We start from the raw sequence: 20,904 nt of genomic DNA, 5'->3' as shown, positions 1-20,904 counted from the left end.
TTCAATATAATCAAAATAATCACTGTCATCGTGTCTGTTCAGATGATTTAGACATTCTGCCTGTCTAAACTGAGGTTCCTTGATCTTTTAAATAACTTGTGGGAATGGAGTATTACCCTGCCATGAAAAGGAACACATTTGAGTCAGTTCTAATGAGGTGGGTGAACCTAGAGCCTATTATACAGCGTGAAGTGCGTCAGAAAGAGAAAGATAAATATTGTGTACTAGCACATACGTATGGAATCTAGATGATACTGATGAGTTTATTTGCAAGGCAGCAATGGAGAAACAGACAGAGAACAGACTTAGGGACGCAGAGAGAGGGGAGGAGAGGGTGCGAGGTATCAAGAGAGGAACATGGAAACTCACATTCCCACCTGTAAGACAGCCAACGGGAATTTGCTGTATGTCTCAGGGAACTCAGACAGGCACTCTGTATCAACCTAGGGTGGGATGGGGTGGGAAATGGGAGGGAGGTTCAAGAGGGAGGGGACGTATGTACACCTGTGGCTGATTCATGTTGAGGTTTGACAGAAAACAATTCTGTGAAGTAATTACCCCTCAGTTAAAAAATAAGCTAAAAAATAACTTGTGGGAAAAGGTGGTTTTTATTCACCAAATAATTCTTCATTCTTGTTTTAAAAACATCCAAAAAAAAAGAGAGCAAGTCCTCTGCCCAAGATTAACTGCCTGTGGATAATTGTTTTCATCATTTAAGATTTTGCGGTTTCCAGAATGTTTTTTTTTATCTACCATATTTATCTCATAGGTATTATGTGCCTTTTATATCTCTGTTTTACAGATGGGGAAGCCAAGAAACACTCTAAGTCAGTGCCTAAAATCACAGGCCGATTATTGACAGGAGTGATTCAAATCAGGCTCCCAGACCACTAGTCCTGTCCTTTCCACCATCGGGTGCTCCATCCATCATAATACGTGAAGTATTTCTTAGAGGCTGTACCCGCTCTCCTAAGTTTAACTTTACAATATTGCTGGGTTTCATTACCTGTTAATAACTTCTTATTCAGGCTATTTCTAGCGGTTGCGGGAGTTAATACATATTCTGAGATGCAGCCCTACATGCACGTGAGCAGGTGTACAGGCTGCGAATACCCTCTGCCTGCCTCTTCACTCCCAGTAGGAAGGAACTGCGGTAACCTAATCGCTGCGGTCACAGCGCTGCAGCACACGCTCTCCCAAACTTCTGGGGCAGTTGTCTGAGGCTAAAAATGGCCTTCACACCCGGACAAGGTGACACAGAAAGCATGCAGTCTCCGTTTCACAGGACGTCAGAGCTGGGGACGCTTAAATAACTCTTGGCATCCAAGTGAGAAGTTATCACTTGGCCCGAATTGCCTTCACTCATTTGCAGGAGGAGTTGAAACCTTCCTGCTGGCTCTCGCTCTGGGCACGAGACGCCCACATGGAATGTGCCTACTTACTTTCTCCGACCCCTTATTTATGGGCGTCCCAGCCTCACTGCTGAATCTCAGAGGCTGTGCAGATGCAGCTGTCAGGCTTAGACCCGCTGCCAGCACGTACAGTAGTCAACTGCAGAGCTTGGGTGCTTGCCTTTTGGTCACCATCAGAGGGTCTCAGCAGCAAAGACAAAGTTGTGGATGATCCTTTTTAACCTTCTAGAAACTCAACTAACTCGTGTACATAGGTATGTCCAGACTTCACGTTTAATAAATGTTGACCTGCTGGCGGACAGGTGTCGTAAAGACCGTGTCCCTTTAATGGAAGAGAAACTAAATTGGGAACAAACCAGGTGACCTCTTTCGCTATTGTTCAGCCCTGTGACCTCAGGGGCGTATTATAACCTTTGATTTTCCTCCTTTGTAAACCAAGAAAAACAATCTGTCTCCTAATTTACTGAGGCATATTTTAAAGAAAGATGTGGTGACTGTGACATGTGTTTTAGGAGCCTGGTAGGAAAGGAGTGAATGTTAATTCCTGGTAGTACAGTGATTATTAAAGGATTCAAAAACTGATGCTTAAAACGTCAAATTATTGTTTTCCAAAGTTGGAACTACAGCTTACTTAAGCTCATTCATTCACAAGATATGCTTTGTTTGAGAGGCATATAGTACTTGAATTCCTTTCCTTTTAAATATCTTTACTGAGATGGTATGGATTTTTTTTTTTTTTTAAAGAAGAAGCTACTCAAAAAAGAAACCGTTTGGTGGTTGGGCTATTTGACCTTGGGTACAGGCTGATGACCACGGGTGACAGCAACTTTGCATCTGTTGCTATGTAGTGAGGTTTGTTTTGGATTAATGCTGTGGTGTTCACTACACGGAGTGGAACCGTTTCTCTCCCAATGTTTTAATTACCTCTTAAGTTTTAGGATTGCTCACTGACTAGTTAGTATGAAGATGACGGCTTTCTTTGTGATAGCTGAGGTGGCTCTGGTGAAGAATGTGTTTTCTTCTTCCAAGAACTTCTAAAATTTCTGACTCTGAATTTTAGTTGGTACTAGATAGATTGTATTTTAATGCTCTTTTTAAAAATCATGATTTCTTAATAAGATATTTTAATAGAGTTTTTTCTACTATATTTGATGTTAAATTTTATTAGGTAACTATGAGAGCACTTAAAGCACATTTTGAATTAATTATTACCATTTGATATCTTAATGTATTGTTTGTCTGGTTTTCAAGAAATGATCAAGAAAGCATCAATATATCACCATCCATTAGCTAATCACTTAATGGATCCAGAAGTTAAAAAAGGTAAATTATTTTATGTTTCTTTATGTAATTTGACCAATTCTAGGAAGACAAAACAACTAACAATATAAATGCTAACCTTTACCGTGTTCACTGATGTCATAAAGAGAGCTAGGACTTTTTATCAATTGCATATATATCTGTGCTTGTGTTTGCTAACCTGTAACTATCTCTAACAATGTTTATTGTCTCCTGCTATACCTGATGATATGTTAGAGATAATTCTGACAGGTAATAAATCAAGTATATAGACTTGCTATATATTAATAGTTTTTTTTTAAATCTGCAAAATGGAATAAAAAATTTCCCCAGATGTTCCATACTAAATACATGATTGTGAAATGCATGATTGTGATTTCTTAGTTATTTCTTTTCAGATAGGAAGATTGCAAGAGAGATAAAAATAGTCTTATGGTTTTTATAATTGCTTCCATGAAAGTTGATTTTAGACTATAAAATATTTCTAGCCTATGTTTATGGTCCCTCTGATGTATTAATTAGAGGCAAACACATAGTGTAGTTTGACCTCTTTTGACCTCTTGTGGTAAGGAGAATTTAAGGTCAAATTCTACTACCAGTGGAGTTATTTGGATTTGAGCCCCTGTTTTTTTTTTTTAATATCATCCTAAATATCAAGAATGATTTTTCATAGACTATGTAATATAACTGTTCCCATAGCCTTGAGATAAAAAGTGCAGATAGGGACTTCCCTGGTGGTCCAGTGCTAGGACTCCACACTATCAAGGCAGGGACCCAGGTTCGATCCCTGGTCAGGGAACTAGATCCCACATGCTGCCACTAAAGATTGCTCATGCCACAGCTAGAAGCTCCTGCCCTCTGCAACTAAAGACCCTGCATGCTGCAATGAAAATTGAAGACCCTGCATACAGCAACTGAGACCCAGTGCAGTCAAATATAAATAAAAATTTAAAAGTGCAGACATGTTCTCTTGACATAGACTAGAAGAATTACTACCCTATTTCTGTAGAACGGTTGTACAAACTTAATTATCTAGATTCCTTTCTCTCTCTGTTTTATCTACACACTTTGGATATTTTCTAACGATTATAGTCCTGTTTTTTTCCTCCCCTTTTTAGGCGTACCAGGTGGCCTCTGCCTGGGTGAGCATCGTTAGGCCAAGAGTGCTGGGTGTATGCCCAGTGTTGGCAGCCTACATGGCTTAAATGTGCATGGTTTAACTGTAGTAATTTTTGCAAATCTAAACACTTAAAGTCATAATCACTTTAGAGAATCCAACCATTTAGATGATTTGAATGAAGATGCGATTTCTCTGCAGTTTAGGAATAAAATCTCATCACTATCATTACCATCAGTAACAAAGCTTGGTTTCCACTGTGCATATGGTAATTTGGCGAATTACACAACATATGGAAGAAGTTCAAGGTAAGGTGCAGACAGAACTAGTATGAAAGTATTTTATAACGTGAACAAACACAGCCCATAATAATCATCCACGTAGCCGACTGAAGCTTTCAAAATACATTCACAGGCATGGTGCTGAGGGGATTAAGAGTGTGCCGATCGGGCAGAGTCACATGGTATTTTGTTGAAAAAACTTTCAGTAACCAGTAGAACACTCAAGTACTGAAGGGTATTATTGACTCTTCCCGATCTAGCTCTTTTATACTTGGTTATCTTGTGCTTGGAAAGGATGGAGCAAGCCCATAGCCCAGTGCTTCTAACTCAACACTGGCCTGAAGATCCAAGGAAGCACTTAGTTAGGACTATAGTGAATGCTGAAAATTGCTCTGTCTTTGGTTTCTAAGGAGACATGGGTTCAATCCCTGGGTCAGGAAAATCCCCCGGAGAAAGAAATGGTAACCAACTCCAGTATTCTTGCCTGGGAAATCCCACGGACAGAGGAGCCTGGTGAATTGCAGTCCATGGGGTTGCAAGAGTCAGACATGACTTAGTGACTGAACAACAATGAACGGTTTCTAATGCTGCATTGTAATCTAAACCGTCTAAAACCACATCCACGTCAACTGTGCCAAATCTCAGGTTGCCTACCCTTGTCACCAGCTGCTCTCCAGCTGTTAGCACAAGTAGCCACGTGTTATAAAGGGTGCTCTCAAGGTGTGCAGCCTTGGATCATGGTTCGTCCTAACCTGAGCCTCCATGATGCCTGTGCACAGAGACTCCCAAACCTGCCCGTCCAGCTGCCTACCTGATGTCCTCTGTTCTGCCTTGTGTTGGTTCGGTCCCTTCAAGAGGTGGATGCCAGGATGGGACTAAACATGCCCGAGATTTACAGGGGGAGATGTTTGCAAAGAGCCTTCCCATCCCAGGTGGCGCTGGTGGTAAAGAATCCCACCTGCCAAGGCAGGAGACACAGGAGATGCATGTTCAATCCCCAGGTTGGGAAGATCCTCTGGAGAAGGAAATGGCCACCCACTCCAGTATTCTTGCCTGGAGAATCCCACGGACAGAGGAACCTGGCGGGCTATAGTCATGGGGTGGCAAAGAGTTGGACACGTTGACTGAGCACAGTTCTCATCATAAGCAATACTGCCTTAATATAGGAAAAAGAAATTTTGAGTAATTCTATTGCTGTTTAGGAAACATACCAAACTGTGGTCTGAGTTAATGTTAATATACTGATTGGAGTACCAGAGTACACACAGTTACTAATGGGAGAATCATCTATCAACACATTTTATGTGTTTAAAAAGTCACCTGGATAAATATCTGCTAGATAAGACTAATAGTGTCCCACATATTGAATAATAACCCTTAAACACGGTAATCTGCCTCAAGTTCAGTCGCTCAGTCGTGTCCGACTCTTTGTGGTCCCATGAACCGCAGCACGCCAGGCCTCCCTGTCCATCACCAACTCCCGCAGTCCACTCAAACTCATGTCCACTGAGTCAGTGATGCCATCCAACCATCCCATCCTCTGTTGTCCCCTTCTCCTCCTGCCTTCGATCTTTGTCAGCTCTTCACATCAGGTGGCCAAAAATTTGGAGTTTCAGCCTCAGCATCAGTCCTTCCAATGAACACCCAGGACTGATCTCCTTTAGGGTGAACTGGTTGGATCTCCTTGCAGTCCAAGGGACTCTCAAGAGTCTTGTCCAACTCCACAGTTCAAAACCATCAATTCTTTGGCTCTCAGCTTTCTTTATAGTCCAACTCTCACATCCATACGTGACTACTGGAAAAACCATAGCCTTGACTAGTTGGACCTTTGTTGGCAAAGTAATGTCTCTGCTTTTTAATATGCTGTCTAGGTTGGTCATAACTTTCCTTCCAAGGAGTAAGCGTCTTTTAATTTCATGGCTGCAGTCACCATCTGCAGTAATTTTGGAGCCCCCCAAAATAAAGTCTGCCACTGTTTCCCCATCTATTTGCCATGAAATGATGGGACCGGATGCCATGATCTTAGTTTTCTGAATGTTGAGCTTTAAGCCAACTTTTTCACTCTCCTCCTTCACTTTCATCAAGAGGCTCTTTAGTTCTTCTTCACTTTCTGCCATAAGGGTGGTGTCATCTGCATATCTGAGGTTACTGATATTTCTCCCGGTAATCTTGATTCCAACTAGTGCTTCCTCCAGCCCAGCGTTCCTCATGATGTACTCTGCATATAAGTTAAATAAGCAAGGTGACAATATACAACCTTGACGTACACCTTTTCCTATTTGGAACCAGTCTGTTGTTGTTCCAAATCTGCCTCAGATATCTTCAAAACTCAGGGTTGAATGTCAAAGTTGAATATCACTTATTGCCCTCCAGGGAGGAGTCTACCCCTGCCTCGCGACCCCACAAAGTCACACTTGGCTCCTAGATCCAAGACTTGCTGCCTCACTGCAGACTCGTGAGTCTTTTGTCTAGATGTTTACAGCTTCCAATTCGCTTCTAAGGTAGCCTCCACTGCTGCTGCCAGAAGGAAATTCTCAAATATCAAATTCGATGGGGTCAGTTCTCATCCTCATGATAGTCATTGGCTCCTGCTTACCCTGTAGAAGAAAGGTCAGCTCTGCCCTCGGGTCATCCCTGCCTGCCTCTTCTGACTCGTTTTCGACACCAGCCTGTACACCAGCTCGCGGTCCTCCCGGTCGCCCATGATCCTGTCTTCACGCCCAGGTGGGGGCTGCGTCTGCCTCCTCTGACCTCCTGTCCTCCCTTCCCAGCCTGGAAGCCCTCGTCTTCCCTCTGCAGCAGCTCAGATACCTCCTCCTGAGGCCACTTCTCCTGATCCAGCCAAGCGGCGGTGCTTCCCATTGCTCGTTAGAAGTATTTCTTTTATCCCAGATTGTTACTATTCCAGCAGCAGGCTCTGAGTACAACTAAATTTGGTTCTTCCCCCACTCCCACTTGCAACCTGAGCAGTCTCAGTAAAAAGTGAATTTTCTTTCTTTGACAAATGTATTGATAGCTATCATTTGAGCCACTTAATGAAAGTGACAGCCTCTTGTATAACACAGGGAGCTCAGCCCGGTGCTCTGTGATGACCCAGCTGGGTGGGATGGGGGTAGGGTTGGAGGGACGCTCAAGAGGGAGGGGATATATATGTGTGTATACACATGTGCCTGCTAAGTTGCTCAGTTGTGTCCGACTCTTTGTGACCCTATGAACTGTAGCCTGCCAGGCTCCTCTATCCATGGGATTCTCCAGTCATGAATACTGGAGTGGGTTGCCATTCTCTTCTCCAGGGGATCTTCCCGACCCAGGGACTGAACCCATGTCTCTTACATCTCTTGCATTGGCAGGAGGGTTCTTTACCACTAGTGTCACCTGGGAAGCTCCCCCACCCACCACACACACACACACACACATATAAAGGTTTACACACACACACATATATACTTAAACTGATTCACATTGTTGTACAGCAGAAACTAACACAGCATTGTAAAGCAATTATCCTCCAATTAAAAAATACACTCTGGCAAAAAAAATTACAGCCTCTTTATATTCTTGAAACTAAGCAGGCATCCAGACAAAAAAAGCATTTGTGAAAACAGCGTAAGGGAATCAGCTTTAACATAAGGGCCTGAGAACTTGACATTGCTGAGCCTTTCAGAATTCTAGTTTTCAGGTTTGCCTGTGACCATTCACTAATCTGAAAATATCTTTAACATCTTTAAAAAAACTCTCTAGGTATTTCTAAGGAGCTCATGACATTCATCTTTGAATAGAAGATTCTATTGAATGACAGTCTCTTTCATTTAGTTGAGGGATTTTTACTTTAAATTTTGCTGACAAGTCTTCATGACAGCCCTCAAATGGAAGCTTAAATTCACTTGTCATAGCTGTTAAAGAATTTTTTTTTTCATGTATTTCTGTGATCTGACCCTTCCATCTATTATTGCTGTTATTGACCTTAAAAGTATAAAAGAGAAGAATACAGACAGAACCTGCGTGTTTGAAGGCTTGTTGCAATCCAGCCTTGAAAGTCAATTTGCTGTTGAATTTTCCTCTTAAGAAAATCATCATTGTAACATGACAGAATCTTGCTAATTTTTACTTTGTAATTGAAACCACTTTAGTTCTCCAGAGGACAAGAGCATCTGGTAGATTTTATTCACGATCAGCAAAGATTTAATAGTAGGAAAATGGTGTTAAGCCTTTATTGTATCAAAAGCATTAAGACAGATAAGCCTAAAATTGCAACATAATTGTAATGGTTTCTTGATTATGTTTTATTTACAATTTGTTTTAATATTTGTTTAAATATTAAATTCATTAATAATAATACTTTAAGATTATAGTAGATATCTTTATCTACAGGTATTGGACTTCCCTGGGGGCTCAGATGGTAAGGAATCTGCCTGCAATTCAGGAGACCTGGGTTCGATTCCTGGGTTGGGAAGATCCCCTGGAGAAGGAAATGGCAACCCACTCCACTATTCTTGCCTGGAGAATCCCATGGACAGAGTAGCCTGCTGGGCTACAGTCCATGGAGTTGCAAAGAGTTGGATGTGACTCAGCAACTAACACACACAGGTATAGATATCAGAAGTTTTCTGCTTTTCATGTAGGAAAGTCAAAATTCCACATATTGCATAACATTTCCTGGTTTTAGTTATTTGTCCTGGGGCTGAATGCTAGATTACAAGGAAGGAATATGTGTAGAAAATTGTTCTTTGGAAGTGTAAATTAGAATTCCGTTGTATGATAAGGCTATTAACTCTGGGAGAAAAATGCTCTTCACATCTTTCCTAAAAACCAAAGAATATCCACTAATTCATTGACCTTCTCAAGATTCAATCCCATAATCAACAAATAGCCAAACATACTCTTTGGGGACCTGTTCTTTGCGTATTATGTGTGGAGCATGGATTTCCCCCTTTTATTACAACAAGGCAATGCTAGTTAAAAAAAAAAAAAAAAAATGCAGTTGTTCTGTTAGATTCCTGCCCAATGGCCCTTGTCATCAACCTTGAAACGGGTGGTGACATTGCTAAAACACTGAGTACGTGCTAGTTCATGCTAAACTGATTCAGTCTTACCCAACTCTTTGCAACCCTATGGACTGTAGCCCGCCAGGCTCCTCTGTCCATGGAATTCTCCCGGCAAGAATACTGGAGTGGGTTGCCATTTCCTTCTCCAGGGGATCTTCCCGACCCAGAGATAGAAACTGTATCTCTTGTGTCTCTTGCATTTTCAGGTGGGTTCTTTACCACTAGCGCCACTTGGGAAGCTCCTGTCTTTTAATTTAAATAAATAACTGAAAAAAAAAAAACAAAACTGTTCTTAAAATTATTAGCCCTGGGAGTTCCCTGGTGGTCCAGTGTTTAAGACTTGGTGATTTCACTGCCACAGGCTGGGTTCAATCCCTGGTCAGGAAACTAAAACCCTGCAAGTCTTGAGGCGAGGCCAAAAAAAATTTTTTTTAACCTCAAAATCTTTAAATAGAAGTTAATGCTAAAATACAGTAAAGATTTTTTTTTTTTTTAAATTTATTTGGCTAGGCTAGGTCCAAGTTGCTGCTTGTGGGATCTAGCTCCCTGACCAGGGATTGAACCCAGGCTAGGGATTGAACTCCTGCACTAGGAGCCCACAATCTTAACCCCTGGACCACCAGGGAAGTCTCTGAAGTTTTAAGCTGGATGTAATTGTGTGTGTGTATCTGCTTTTAAAACACTATGTATTACATCTGGACAAATAATTTTAAGTACCCAAATTCAGTATATTTTGATTTCCTGCTATCAGTTATGTATTATTTTTTGTGAGTGTCCCTTCCTATGGAATGACTGATATTCATATAGTCTTTAAATTCAAAGGAGAATACTAACATAAAACACTGTCAGTTAAATTTTCTTCAGCCTGACAGTGTTTGCTATAGGACATGTGATCATCCTAGGTGCATAAGTCATTTCATATGACCATGTGCAATGATAGAACTGTGTTCTTTTAGGGTGTATGTGCAATTAATCCCTGGGTAAAGAATCTGCCTGCAATGCAGGAGACCCAGGAGTCTCAGGTTCGATCCCTGAGTTGGGAAGCTCCCCTGGAGAGGAAATGGCAACCCATTCCAGTATTTATGCCTGGGAAATCCCGTCGACAGAGGAGCCTGGTGGGCTATATATAGTTCACGGGTCACAAAGGGTCAGGCACTACTGAACGACTAAACAACCACCACCACCACCACAACATGCAATTAATAGTGGTTGTTGTTTAATGAAATTTTTTGGAAATTTAATGAAATTCCAATCTCTTGGAAGATCCTTTAATTTGGGGGGTGTCAGTCATTTTAAAAATTACATAATATATTTACATATATACTTTTAATCTCAGTTCCTTATAGAAGTAAAAATGTGGTCATTCTTGGAAAAAAAAAAAACTAGCTCTATTTATTTGCATTTGTCACTGCACTGTAGTTGTCAGGACAGCAGCACTGATCTGGTCAACTACGCTCTAAAAGAAAAGTCAGAGACGTCAGTGTGGTAGCGGTAAATACTCACCGGCAAACTTTTTATATCAAAGATTGGAATCTTAGGGGGTGCTCCTGGGATTTCGTGTTCTCTAACGTCTATTAAGCCCCGATCCCTTAGGTGACTTGTCCAAGAAGTGCTGCATTTATAAGGAGTTTGCAAGGAGGCCCAAGCGGGCACATTCAACTAAAGGTCAAGGAAGCAATTAAAGTTCTCAGCTTTCCCCTAAAGAACTTCCGCAGCACTCTGCTGTCCCCCTAGCCTCCCATCTTAGCAAGGCAAGTGAATCTAGCAAAATGAAAGTTAAAGTTCAAATGCAACGTTATAACCAATATTACTTGGTTCCTGGAGCTCTTCCTGAATGTGAGAGCATGCTGTTGTTTCAGGAGAAATACAGTGAAATATGTTAGAAGAGGTGTCTCTTGCTTAAGGCTCTCCGTTTTTCACCGTTTTGGTTTCTCTGCATCTCTGCCAAGGTCAGTGTGAGTGCTGGTGGAGGGGGTGTGGGGGTGGCCCTGCCATGGAACGTGGTGAGGTTAGAGTCCTTCAGAGAGTGCTTGGTTCTGTCTGGGTCTGTTCAGGGATCACAGAATTTAGGACAGGAAATCATCTTGGCTCAAGTCCCTGCTGGATTGTGGCCCCTGAGGGAATCTTCCAACAAGGGCAAACTTCATCTCCTTCTTGCCACTGTGCTCCCAGAATGCTACAGAATGATGTTACTGGAGCTCACAGGACAGAGTTTGGCAACTATTGGGTGGTTCAGAAAGTTTCTTCGAGTTTTTCAATAAGACGCTATGGAAAAACCTTTTGGCCAACTCAGTACATCTTCTCTTAGGACTCAAGAACTCAAGACAGCCTCTCACCCCTGTTTTTGCCTCAATGCCATGGAGAAACTGCAAAATCTCCTGGGGCCTTAAGCCCAGAATTTTTAAGACTGGTGCCAAACTCCTCATTTTTTTTTCTTTTTAAAGCTTTGCATGTTTCCCCTTTCCTAAAATTTTGGGACTTGTTTTAATGATAAAAGTTTGCTCGTTCTTGAGGAAAATTGCTTTTTTACTTTTAGGAAAAAATTGCTGGTGTCAGATTTTGGTTTAGAGTTAGGGAGACTGTGAATCACCAAATTTTCTAATTGCAGAATGGGCCACTTGTGAAGGAACAACTTCACCCTCATTGGAAATATTCAAAGAGGCTGAACAAGCTGGGCATGTTGTTCATCCCCAAAGGAACTTGAGTTTCCTGGATGAGGTGCAAGCTGAGACCAGGAGGTGGCCACGGTGTTTTCCTTCTGACGTTCAAGGATTGGATGACATTTGACTTTGGAGTGTCATGTCTGTTTTGAAAGTATGAATGATGGCAAGGTTGGAAAGTGTGAAGGTTTTAACTTTTGAGATTTGGGAAATAAATTTCCCAAGAGAAACTTGTCTTCCTCTATGAAGACCAGAATGAGAAATTTTTGTACTTCTTCCAAATTTCTAGGAAATGTTTTTCTTTTCTGTTTGTTTACTTACTTGTTTTTGGGTCTCGGGGCAGAGGTGTGAGTGAGTCATACGCTTCATGTCATGGCACATGGGCTTCGTCTCAGTAGGAGCCCCTGTTGTGTGTGTATCTGTCTGTGTCTTGTTTCTTTCATCCTTTTTACCCATTTCATTCTTCCTTTCCTTCTCCACCTCCTTCCTGGCAACCTTTCTAGTGTGTTTGATGTAGGTCTTTGACAAATATTTTCACACGTATCCACCTAAGGACATGTGTAAAAATTTAGAAGAGGGAGCAGGATTGCTGGCTTGTAGGATATTTATATATAAATTAATAAAATACCATAAGGTTGCTCTCCAGAAAGCAACATTTTGTATTCTTACCAGTGAAACTTATCCGATATTGTCAATGTTAAGATGTCATGAGTTGCCCCCAAACAATAATATAAAAAGAGTCGGACACAACTGAGCGACTGAACTGAATAATAATATAATACACGTGTAATTGATGGATGGTATCACATGTCTTTTGTCTTGATTAAGGAAGGCCACAAAGGATCTGCTACATTGAAATAACTGGAATTGTACCATGAAGCCAATATGAGTAGTAGAAATCTTAGATTCTATCGTCAATCTTTCCTTTGTTCTGGATGAATAGATTGGCAGCCTTTATTTATTTATTTTTTTGGTTGCTAGCCTTTAAGATATGTTTTTTTTTAAAAAAAGTCTATCAGTTATTGTTTATTTCACATAGCATTGCAGAAATGACTAGCAGTTGATTTCAGCCTCAGTAAAAATCAGAAAGATGTTGTCCCAATGTATGGAATGTCAGCTTCTGTTAAGAGCTGTTTTCAAATAGTTTACCTTACTAACGTTACGTTGCAGCTAAAGTCAATGACTGGTCAGAAGCAGCTTAGAATAAGTGAAAATGCTGCATTTCCAGCAGATTCTTCTCCTTTGCCATGGTTTTACTGACACCACCACAGCCACTGCCTTTTTCTTTTCCTTTCAGAGAGTGGGGAAGACGATGATGACAGGACAGTGGTTGCAGAGATCATGCGGAGATGTTTTGTTCCAGCGTTTGTAACAACCATCCCCTGGGAGGGGTTTCATTTCGCTGGTCACGAGATCCGGATCAATGAAGCCATGGATTGTTACGGCGCTGTTGTTTGGCCATCGGTATAATTTCAATTATTTTTCATCCAATTTTGCTTATTATTATATATCATTTGGAAGGAGAAGAGAGGTTCCATAGTTCTATTTCATGATCTCAAGCAACAGTAAAATTTAGAAATCAAGAAATTGGGAAAATGCTTCCACCAATTCTATTTCTGACTTGTAGGGTTAATACAGACTGTTGTTTACACATTCAGTTTTTGGTTACTGTAGGTCAGGAAAGTTTAGAAATGTACACATTTTTATTTCCCATTTAGCTGGGCTTTATTTGAGTTAAACAATTAAAATGAAATCTGTATCAGTCTCAATATGCAGAATATTCTAGAAGGCCACACTCATTTATCAATTGTCCTATGAAGGGTGCAGCCCCTTCTACTGCTGCCCCAATCTTGAACATATATTTCTTTAAAATGACTCTTATTATTACAAAGTGAAAGTGAAGTCGCTCAGTCGTGTCCGACTCTTTGCGACCCTGTGGACTGTAGCCTACCAGGCTCCTCCATCTATGGGATTCTCCAGGCAAGGATACTGGAGTGGGTTGCCATTTCCTTCTCCAGGGGATCTTCCTGAATCAGGGATCAAACCCGAGTCTCCTGAATTGCAGGCAACGCTGTACCCTCTGAGCCACCAGGGAAGCCCTATTAGAAGTTGCTTCCTTTAAAGATAATCAAGCCTAAGTAACTGAACTCTATATTCTTAGTTCTCTTCTTTCCCCAACAATCCCAAAGACTTTTTCTGTCCTAAATGTTGAACCTATTGGAGAATGTACTTCTGAGGACACTTTTCTGTAGAGATGTGTACACCCTCACATGTGCATGCGTGCTCAGGCGCTCAGTCCTGTCTGACTGTCTGCGACCCCGTGGACTGTAACCCTCCAGGCTCCTCTGTCCATGGGATTTCTCAGGCAAAGATGCTGGAGTGAGTTGCCATTTCCTCCTCCAGGGGATCTTCACCACCCAGGGATGGAACCCACATCTCCTATGTCTCCTGCATTGGCAGGCAGGTTCTTTACCACTGTGCCACCTGGGAAGCCCAGTCTTACACGTACTCATGTATACATATTATAGCATTAGTGGGGTATTTGTCTACTAGAGCTTAATATTGCTTTCTGTGATTACTTACTAAGCACTGTTTTTTCTTTTTTTGCATTTTCATAGGCCCTTGTTCTGTGCTATTTTCTGGAAACTAATGTAAAGCAGTATAACATGGTCGACAAAAATGTGATTGAAATTGGAGCTGGAACAGGGCTCGTCTCCATTGTGGCGAGTTTACTTGGTAAGTAGCTGCTTTAGATCAAATGGGATCAGAGAATCCAATGATCTGATATCATTAGTTGCTTTTGCTATCCATTTACTATGCCTGGAGAATTCCATGGACTGTATAGTCCATGAGGTCGCAAAGAGTTGGACACGACTGAGCAACTTTCACTTTCATTTTACTATAACCTGGGCCTGTTTTTTTTTTTTTTTTAATATAAATGATAGTTTATTTTGAAATTATCCTCCTGATAGAAAGTTGGTCCCAGTTTCTCATAATTGAGTCTTTGTACATATTTTTTTTTGTACATATATTGCCCCCCACCCCCCCGCTTTTTATTGGGCTTGTTTGCCTTCTTATTCTTGATATTAAGGAATATCTTTTAGTTTTTTCCTATTTTTATTTATTTCTAGTTTTCTTTTGAAAAATTTTATTTATTTTCAATTGAATAATAATTGCTTTACAATACTGTGTTGGTTTCTGCTCTTCATCAACATGAATCAGGGCCTGTTTTCAACCTCTTCATGCTTTCAATGGGCTTCATTAAGAAACTCTAACAATGTTAAAGTCACCTAACTGGTTTCTTTCCGAGTTTTCTGGGAAGCTGGATTAGTTCTTCTCCTGGGGTGTAGGTCACAAGTGCATTCTAGCCGGCATGTATATCCTGGCATTCTGGCTGCTGGAGGATGTGTGAAATATGAGGCATAGGCAGAGCTGACTGCTGTGGACTCTCTCTTCTTTATTTAAATTTCAGCCCCATTTCAACATCCCCATGTACTGGGTATATTCCTTTTGGATTCTGAAGTTATTTTCTTTTATGAAAAAGCACCTGTTAGAATAGAGAAAGAGTGTTAGAAATCTTGTCTGCTTCTAAGTTTAGGCACGTGTCCTTGAATTTATTTTCTCAGTTATTTCCATTCTTCTTTTGCGATTGCTTGTTCTCTCACCAGCATCTTCTTTTCCAACTAAATGTGTGATGGTCTCTACGTGTATCTGAGCCTGCTTCAATCTTTTTTGTTGTTTTTATCTATTTCACAGCCTTAATTTATCTGCCTTCTCTGATGTGCACGGCCCAAATCTGTCTTGATTTCCTTGATCTTCAGAAGCGCATACCTGCCACTCTAAAATCTTGAGAGGAGTTCAAGATTTAGCAGTTTACAACTTTCTAAAACACTGGAGAAGTATAGGACCCTTGAAACACTCCCCAAATATTTTATATATTTTTTAATTGCTCTGTTTTGACATTGCTTTGAAAGTCACCATTCCACTTAGTATGGCTAGTGTCAGAGGTCCTATTGGATTTATACCTGAAATCTTCCTCATCTAAGAGCAGAATTTGTGTTTTGGGAAGTTGTCCTTTAATTAAAAAGAATCAGTCCTTTTGTCTGCTTGTATGACTTGACACGAACATCAAAAGATGGAAGCTTTGTTTGGTCAGTGGTGGTGTTTACCTCTAGACACGAAGCTCTTCACAGTCAGCCCCAGTGCCTTAGTTCAGTCACTCAGTCATGTCCTACTCTTTGTGACCCCATGGACTGCAGCATGCGAGGCCTCCCTGTCCATCACCAACTCCCGGAGTTTACTCAAACTCATGTCCATTGAGTTGGTGACACCATCAACCATCTCATCCTTTGTCGACCCCTTCAGATAGTTTATATTCCTATGGGTGAAGGTCAGTGGAGAGAGGAGTCATTCCTTATCTTGGGATCTTAAAAAAATGTGTTTAAATTGATAGACCTCCCACCCTACCACACACACACACACACACACACACACACACACTAGAATGCAGAGATTTTTATTTCTGCGATTCTGCCAATGAAATGTATATTTCCCTCCCATTTTAATAGTTTCCAGAAATAGAGTCAATATCTAGAGAAATATGCCATCATGGGTGAGAAATGGATTCTAAACTGGCCTGGGGTGAACTGGATTCCCCTCCAGATCTGTTCTCTCGTCCCTTACCTGAGTCTGTCCTTGTCTGATGATGTAGGTTTCAGACAATTTTAGACTTATTCACACATTGGTTTCAGGTTCTCCGACTGCTCAGAGCTCCCGTCAGGGGACACATTTTATTGACTTTTGGTGTTCACTTTTCTCCTGAAAATGGCCACGAGCATTCAGTTTTAACTGTGGGCCTCCTTGTATGTTTTCCACCTGAGCGCTCTGTCCTGTGTGAATGGTCCTTGGCTGTATGAGCCGTCTGTGCAGGCTGTGTGTGCATGTGTGCTCCGTTACTCAGTTGTGTCCGACTCTTTGTGACCCCATGGAGTGCAGCCTGCTGGGCCCCTCTGTCCATAGGATTTCCCAGGCAAGAATACTGGGGTGGGCTGCTGTCTCCTCCCCCAGGGGATCTTCCTGACCCAGGAATCGGATCCACGTGTCCTGCATTGGCAGGAGGTTTCTGTATCTGCTGAGCTACCTGGGAAGCCACAAATGCAGGTTGTAAGGGTCAGGCTTACAATGCGGTCAAGCTGAAACCGTGGGCATGAGCCTGGGAGTCATGATGCTCTCAGCGTAGGGACACGGAGAGGCTGTCTCTCCTGCCTCCAGTTCCCACACTTACGCACTTCCTGGTCAGTGATGGGGTGCTCAGTGTTACGTCCGCTCATTTGGGCTCACATGACTGGAGCTCAGGTTTCTTTCAGGGAAGATCCTGTTTATCTTTCAACAGTGACATCAGATTGTTCCAATCCAATGAGGATACCAAAATCCTTTGAATTTCCCTTCCTTTTGATGTTTTAAGTAAATAAATAGAAAATAACAGCAAGAATAACAAAACAAAACTGACCAAAAAAAAAAAAGAAAAAACCACCCCAGGAGAACAGAGAAGTGCAACAACAGATGTAAAAGCATCAATACCCGGAAAAGCTAACTGTGTGTGAGGGGAGGCGCGAGGCTGCCTCAGCATCCGTTCTGAAGGGATTTCCCTCCCGTGCGAACCGTGTCTTTGACGGGGGCTAGCCCTCGTGCCGCATTGCAAAGCGCACGGTGGCTCACAAACCGACGGCTTCACCTCGTCCCATGAAGGTTTCTCTCCCTGCTGTCCTTTGTCTCCCAGGGGCACACGTGACTGCCACAGATTTACCCGAGTTACTTGGAAACCTGCAGTATAATATCTCCCGAAACACCAGAATGAAAGCTAAGCATCTGCCTCAGGTTAAAGAGCTCTCCTGGGGTGTAGCTCTAGACAAGAACTTCCCCAGGGCTTCCACCAACTTTGACTACATCCTGGCGGCCGACGTCGTCTACGCTCATCCATTTCTCGAAGAACTCCTCATTACCTTCGACCATCTGTGCAAAGAAAGCACCGTCATCCTCTGGGTCATGAAATTCAGGCTGGAGAAGGAAAATAAATTCGTGGATAGATTTGAGCAGTTGTTTGACCTGGAGGAGATTTCTAGTTTCCCTAGCCTGAATATTAAGTTGTATAAAGCGATGAAGAAAAATCAGAAGAGTGCATGTTATCCTCAAAGGAGGATGTGGAAAGCAAAGGCAATTTCTGGTAGATTATTGCTTTAACAAAGACCCTAGGTAATCTGATGTAGCACTGACTTTCCCAAGGGGAAACACACAGACACACACACACACAGACACACACAGACACAGACACACACATACAGACACAGACAGACACACACAGATACAGACAGACACACACAGATACAGACACACACAGACACACACAGACACACACAGACACACACAGACACACAGACACACACAGACACACACAGACACACAGACACACACAGACACAGACACAGACACACACACAGACACAGACTCAGACACAGACACACACACACACACACACACGCGTGTGCCTCACCCCAGGCAGGGATGTTCCCAGCTGTAGATGTGAATCTAGAGACCAGCAAAGCCATTGTGTGCTAATTGATTAGGACAAGGTCTGCTTTCCTTATCTTTCTATGGCACCATCTTTAATTATTAGCAGTCATTGTTAAGGTATAGCTGTTGAACAATGGTTTTTAATGAATAATGGTTTTTAATAATAGTATCTCTAACATAAGCTTACATGGTTCTCTCTTCAGAAATAAAGAAATGGACTCTAGTGAGCTCACAAATAAATCGCAAAAGGCAGACAGAGGATGTGATGTTCGGTGTGAGTTTACTGTGGCTTCGTTAGTGCCAGCTTACAGGTGGTCTGTCTTCTCTGCTCGGCAGGGTGGGTCTCCAACACAGCCCCTGAAATCAATCAAGCTTGTGGATTTGAGGTTATGGGCAAGGACATTTCACTCCAGTAAATGAAAAATGAATGGAAGAACACATAAAAACAGCTGAGATTTTAGGGGGAGTTATTGTTTTATTTTTAAGCCAAGTCCAGATACTCTGTATCACAAGAACAGAAATAAATATAAAAAGTTTGAGTTGAAGATACACATGAAAAGATTTCAGTCTGTAATCTCAAATAACCAGACATATGGCTGTTTTTAACATTTAAAGCTTTTCTGATGAACATACAGAGACCTAGATATTTGAAATCCTATGTGCTTTTCTCCCACCCCCCACCCCCTGCCAGGTCCTTAGAGATTAGAATAAAGTCTGAAGTAATTAAAGTCAGTGCAAGAAGAACAAAATGTTAGGATTTTGTACCACATAACAAGACTAGTGGGCGTAACCCTCTGGGCTGGCGGTGATGTCTGCTGGGCTAGCTCTGTGCCCTGGGACTGCTATCGCCCAGCCCTTTCTACTTCGCTGGAAGTTCTCAGACTATTCATGGTTCAGTTCAGTTCAGTCGCTCAGTCATGTCCGACTCTTTGCAACCCCATGAATCACAGCACGCCAGGCCTCCCTGTCCATCACCAACTCCTGGAGTTCACTCAAACTCATGTCCATCAAATTGGCTAGTAGAGCCAAAAAGCCAACTTCCTAAGACTGTGACCTTAAGCCAGGATGCAAGTGTACCCCTAGTCGGTTTTTTTGGTATGTGAGGTTCATGGGGTCATCTCTTCAAAATAACCAGTATTTACATGCCCTTTGTGGTTTTCACAGCCTGTTAATGTACAAGAAATCAACTCTCAGGGGCCATTCAAAGAGTCTCTGTGAAATCAGTCTCCCCACCATAAGTGGGCCTAGGGTGTGGTCCCTGCCCCAAAGCCACACAGCTGCAGGGGGGTGGTGCTGGGCACTGGGGCTCAGGGTTGAGTCCAGAACCCCTGAATTTTGTTTTGTTTACCATTACTCGGCCTTCATGTATTTAAAAAAGTCACTTTCACACTCTTTTGTAAGTGAAGTCATTTCTTTCAAGTGAAATCAACACTCAGACAGGTAAGCAAATGCATGCACGTGTTTAAGGTAATACTTAAGCAGAGCTGGAAGGAGAGGAAGGAACAGCTTCGCCAAGACCTTCGTGCAGGAGCTCACCAGTCCTCAGGAGGAAATACCGAACCAAGGCCAGTGAGCTTGGAGCGGGGTCAACTGGGGAGACTAGGAAGATTGGGGGTCGGAGAGGCTGGCGGGGCTGGATCGCATGGGGCCTTTGTGGCAGGCTGGGGTCTTGGGAGGCAGGCCTGGAGGTAGTGTAAAGGGGGCAGGTCATTTTTCGGGACAGGATGAAGACGTGTGGAAGGAGCAGAAGGAAGCAGGGTAGTAGCAGAGGTCAAGCTGCTGTGCAGGCCCAGGCGCCCACCCCCACTCCCCTGGGCCTCTGGACCTGGTGACTGTCCCTGGATGTGGGTGGCCCTGGAAGGCTGTGGTCTGGGGAGGCGACAGTGGGGTTAGGCGATGCTGGAGGACCCAGGGCGCTGCCAGCCCAGGCCCTCTGCCAGCAGTGCTGCTGCGAGGTGATGAGTCGCTGTGAGAGGTCGGGCAGCATGTCAGGGTGGCCACCGCCTGTGGAAGGCCACTGTGGAAGCTGGGCTTCTCCCCCGGGCAAGTGGAGGATTGGGGGATGGTTTGGAGTAGAGTGGAACAGTCAGCCCTCCGTGTCAGGAGCACTCTGGCTGATCACTTGTGTGAGTGATCACTGGAAGCTAGAGTTTCTAGATCAGTGAGCAGGACACAGGTGCCGGCGGGGAGGCAGCAGGGTCCCGGCGTGAGAGCGTGGCCGCCTGCTCACAGCGGGGACTGTGCCTGGAGGTGGCGAGAGGGGTCATTTTTGGTGGAGTCTGGAGAGAATCCTGCAATGCGGGAGACACAGGTTCGATCCCTGGGTTGGGAAGATCCCCTGGAGGAGGGCATGGCAACCCACTCCAGTATTCTTGCCTGGAGAATCCCATGGACAGAGAAGCCTGGTGGGCTACAGTCCATGGGGTCACAAAGAGTCAGACACGACTGAGCGACTGAGCACACACTGGAGGCTGAAGCCAGCCGGCCTTCTCCCCACACCGGATAGGAGCCAGTGCTGGC

General features: G+C 42.9%; 1 protein-coding gene across 3 annotated transcripts; it reads left to right on the top strand.

Annotated features, from left to right (window-relative positions):
- Positions 1-547: 547 nt before the first annotated feature.
- On the top strand, positions 548-19,643 carry LOC129556492 (protein-lysine methyltransferase METTL21E). 3 transcript variants are annotated; one of them, XM_088842613.1, is made up of 5 exons: positions 548-1,666; positions 2,664-2,735; positions 13,112-13,278; positions 14,433-14,550; positions 17,594-19,643. In XM_088842613.1, the coding sequence occupies exons 2-5, from the start codon at positions 2,666-2,668 to the stop codon at positions 18,052-18,054; spliced, it is 816 nt and encodes a 271-aa protein (XP_088698739.1). In that variant the 5' UTR covers positions 548-1,666; positions 2,664-2,665; the 3' UTR covers positions 18,055-19,643. The 3 variants fall into 3 exon arrangements, with proteins under 3 accessions (XP_088698739.1, XP_088698740.1, XP_088698741.1); XM_088842614.1 differs by lacking the exon at positions 548-1,666 and adding an exon at positions 1,893-2,264; XM_088842615.1 differs by lacking the exons at positions 548-1,666; positions 2,664-2,735 and adding exons at positions 10,862-11,103; positions 11,763-11,968.
- The last annotated feature ends 1,261 nt before the right edge of the window (positions 19,644-20,904 follow it).

Source organism: Moschus berezovskii, chromosome 13 (genome assembly GCF_049115385.1).
Source record: "Moschus berezovskii isolate FMDL1 chromosome 13, NW_MosBer_1.0, whole genome shotgun sequence".
Taxonomy (NCBI): Eukaryota; Metazoa; Chordata; class Mammalia; order Artiodactyla; family Moschidae; genus Moschus; species Moschus berezovskii.
The sequence above is the reverse complement of the archived record's forward strand: the minus strand, read 5'-3'. Positions and strand labels throughout refer to the sequence as shown.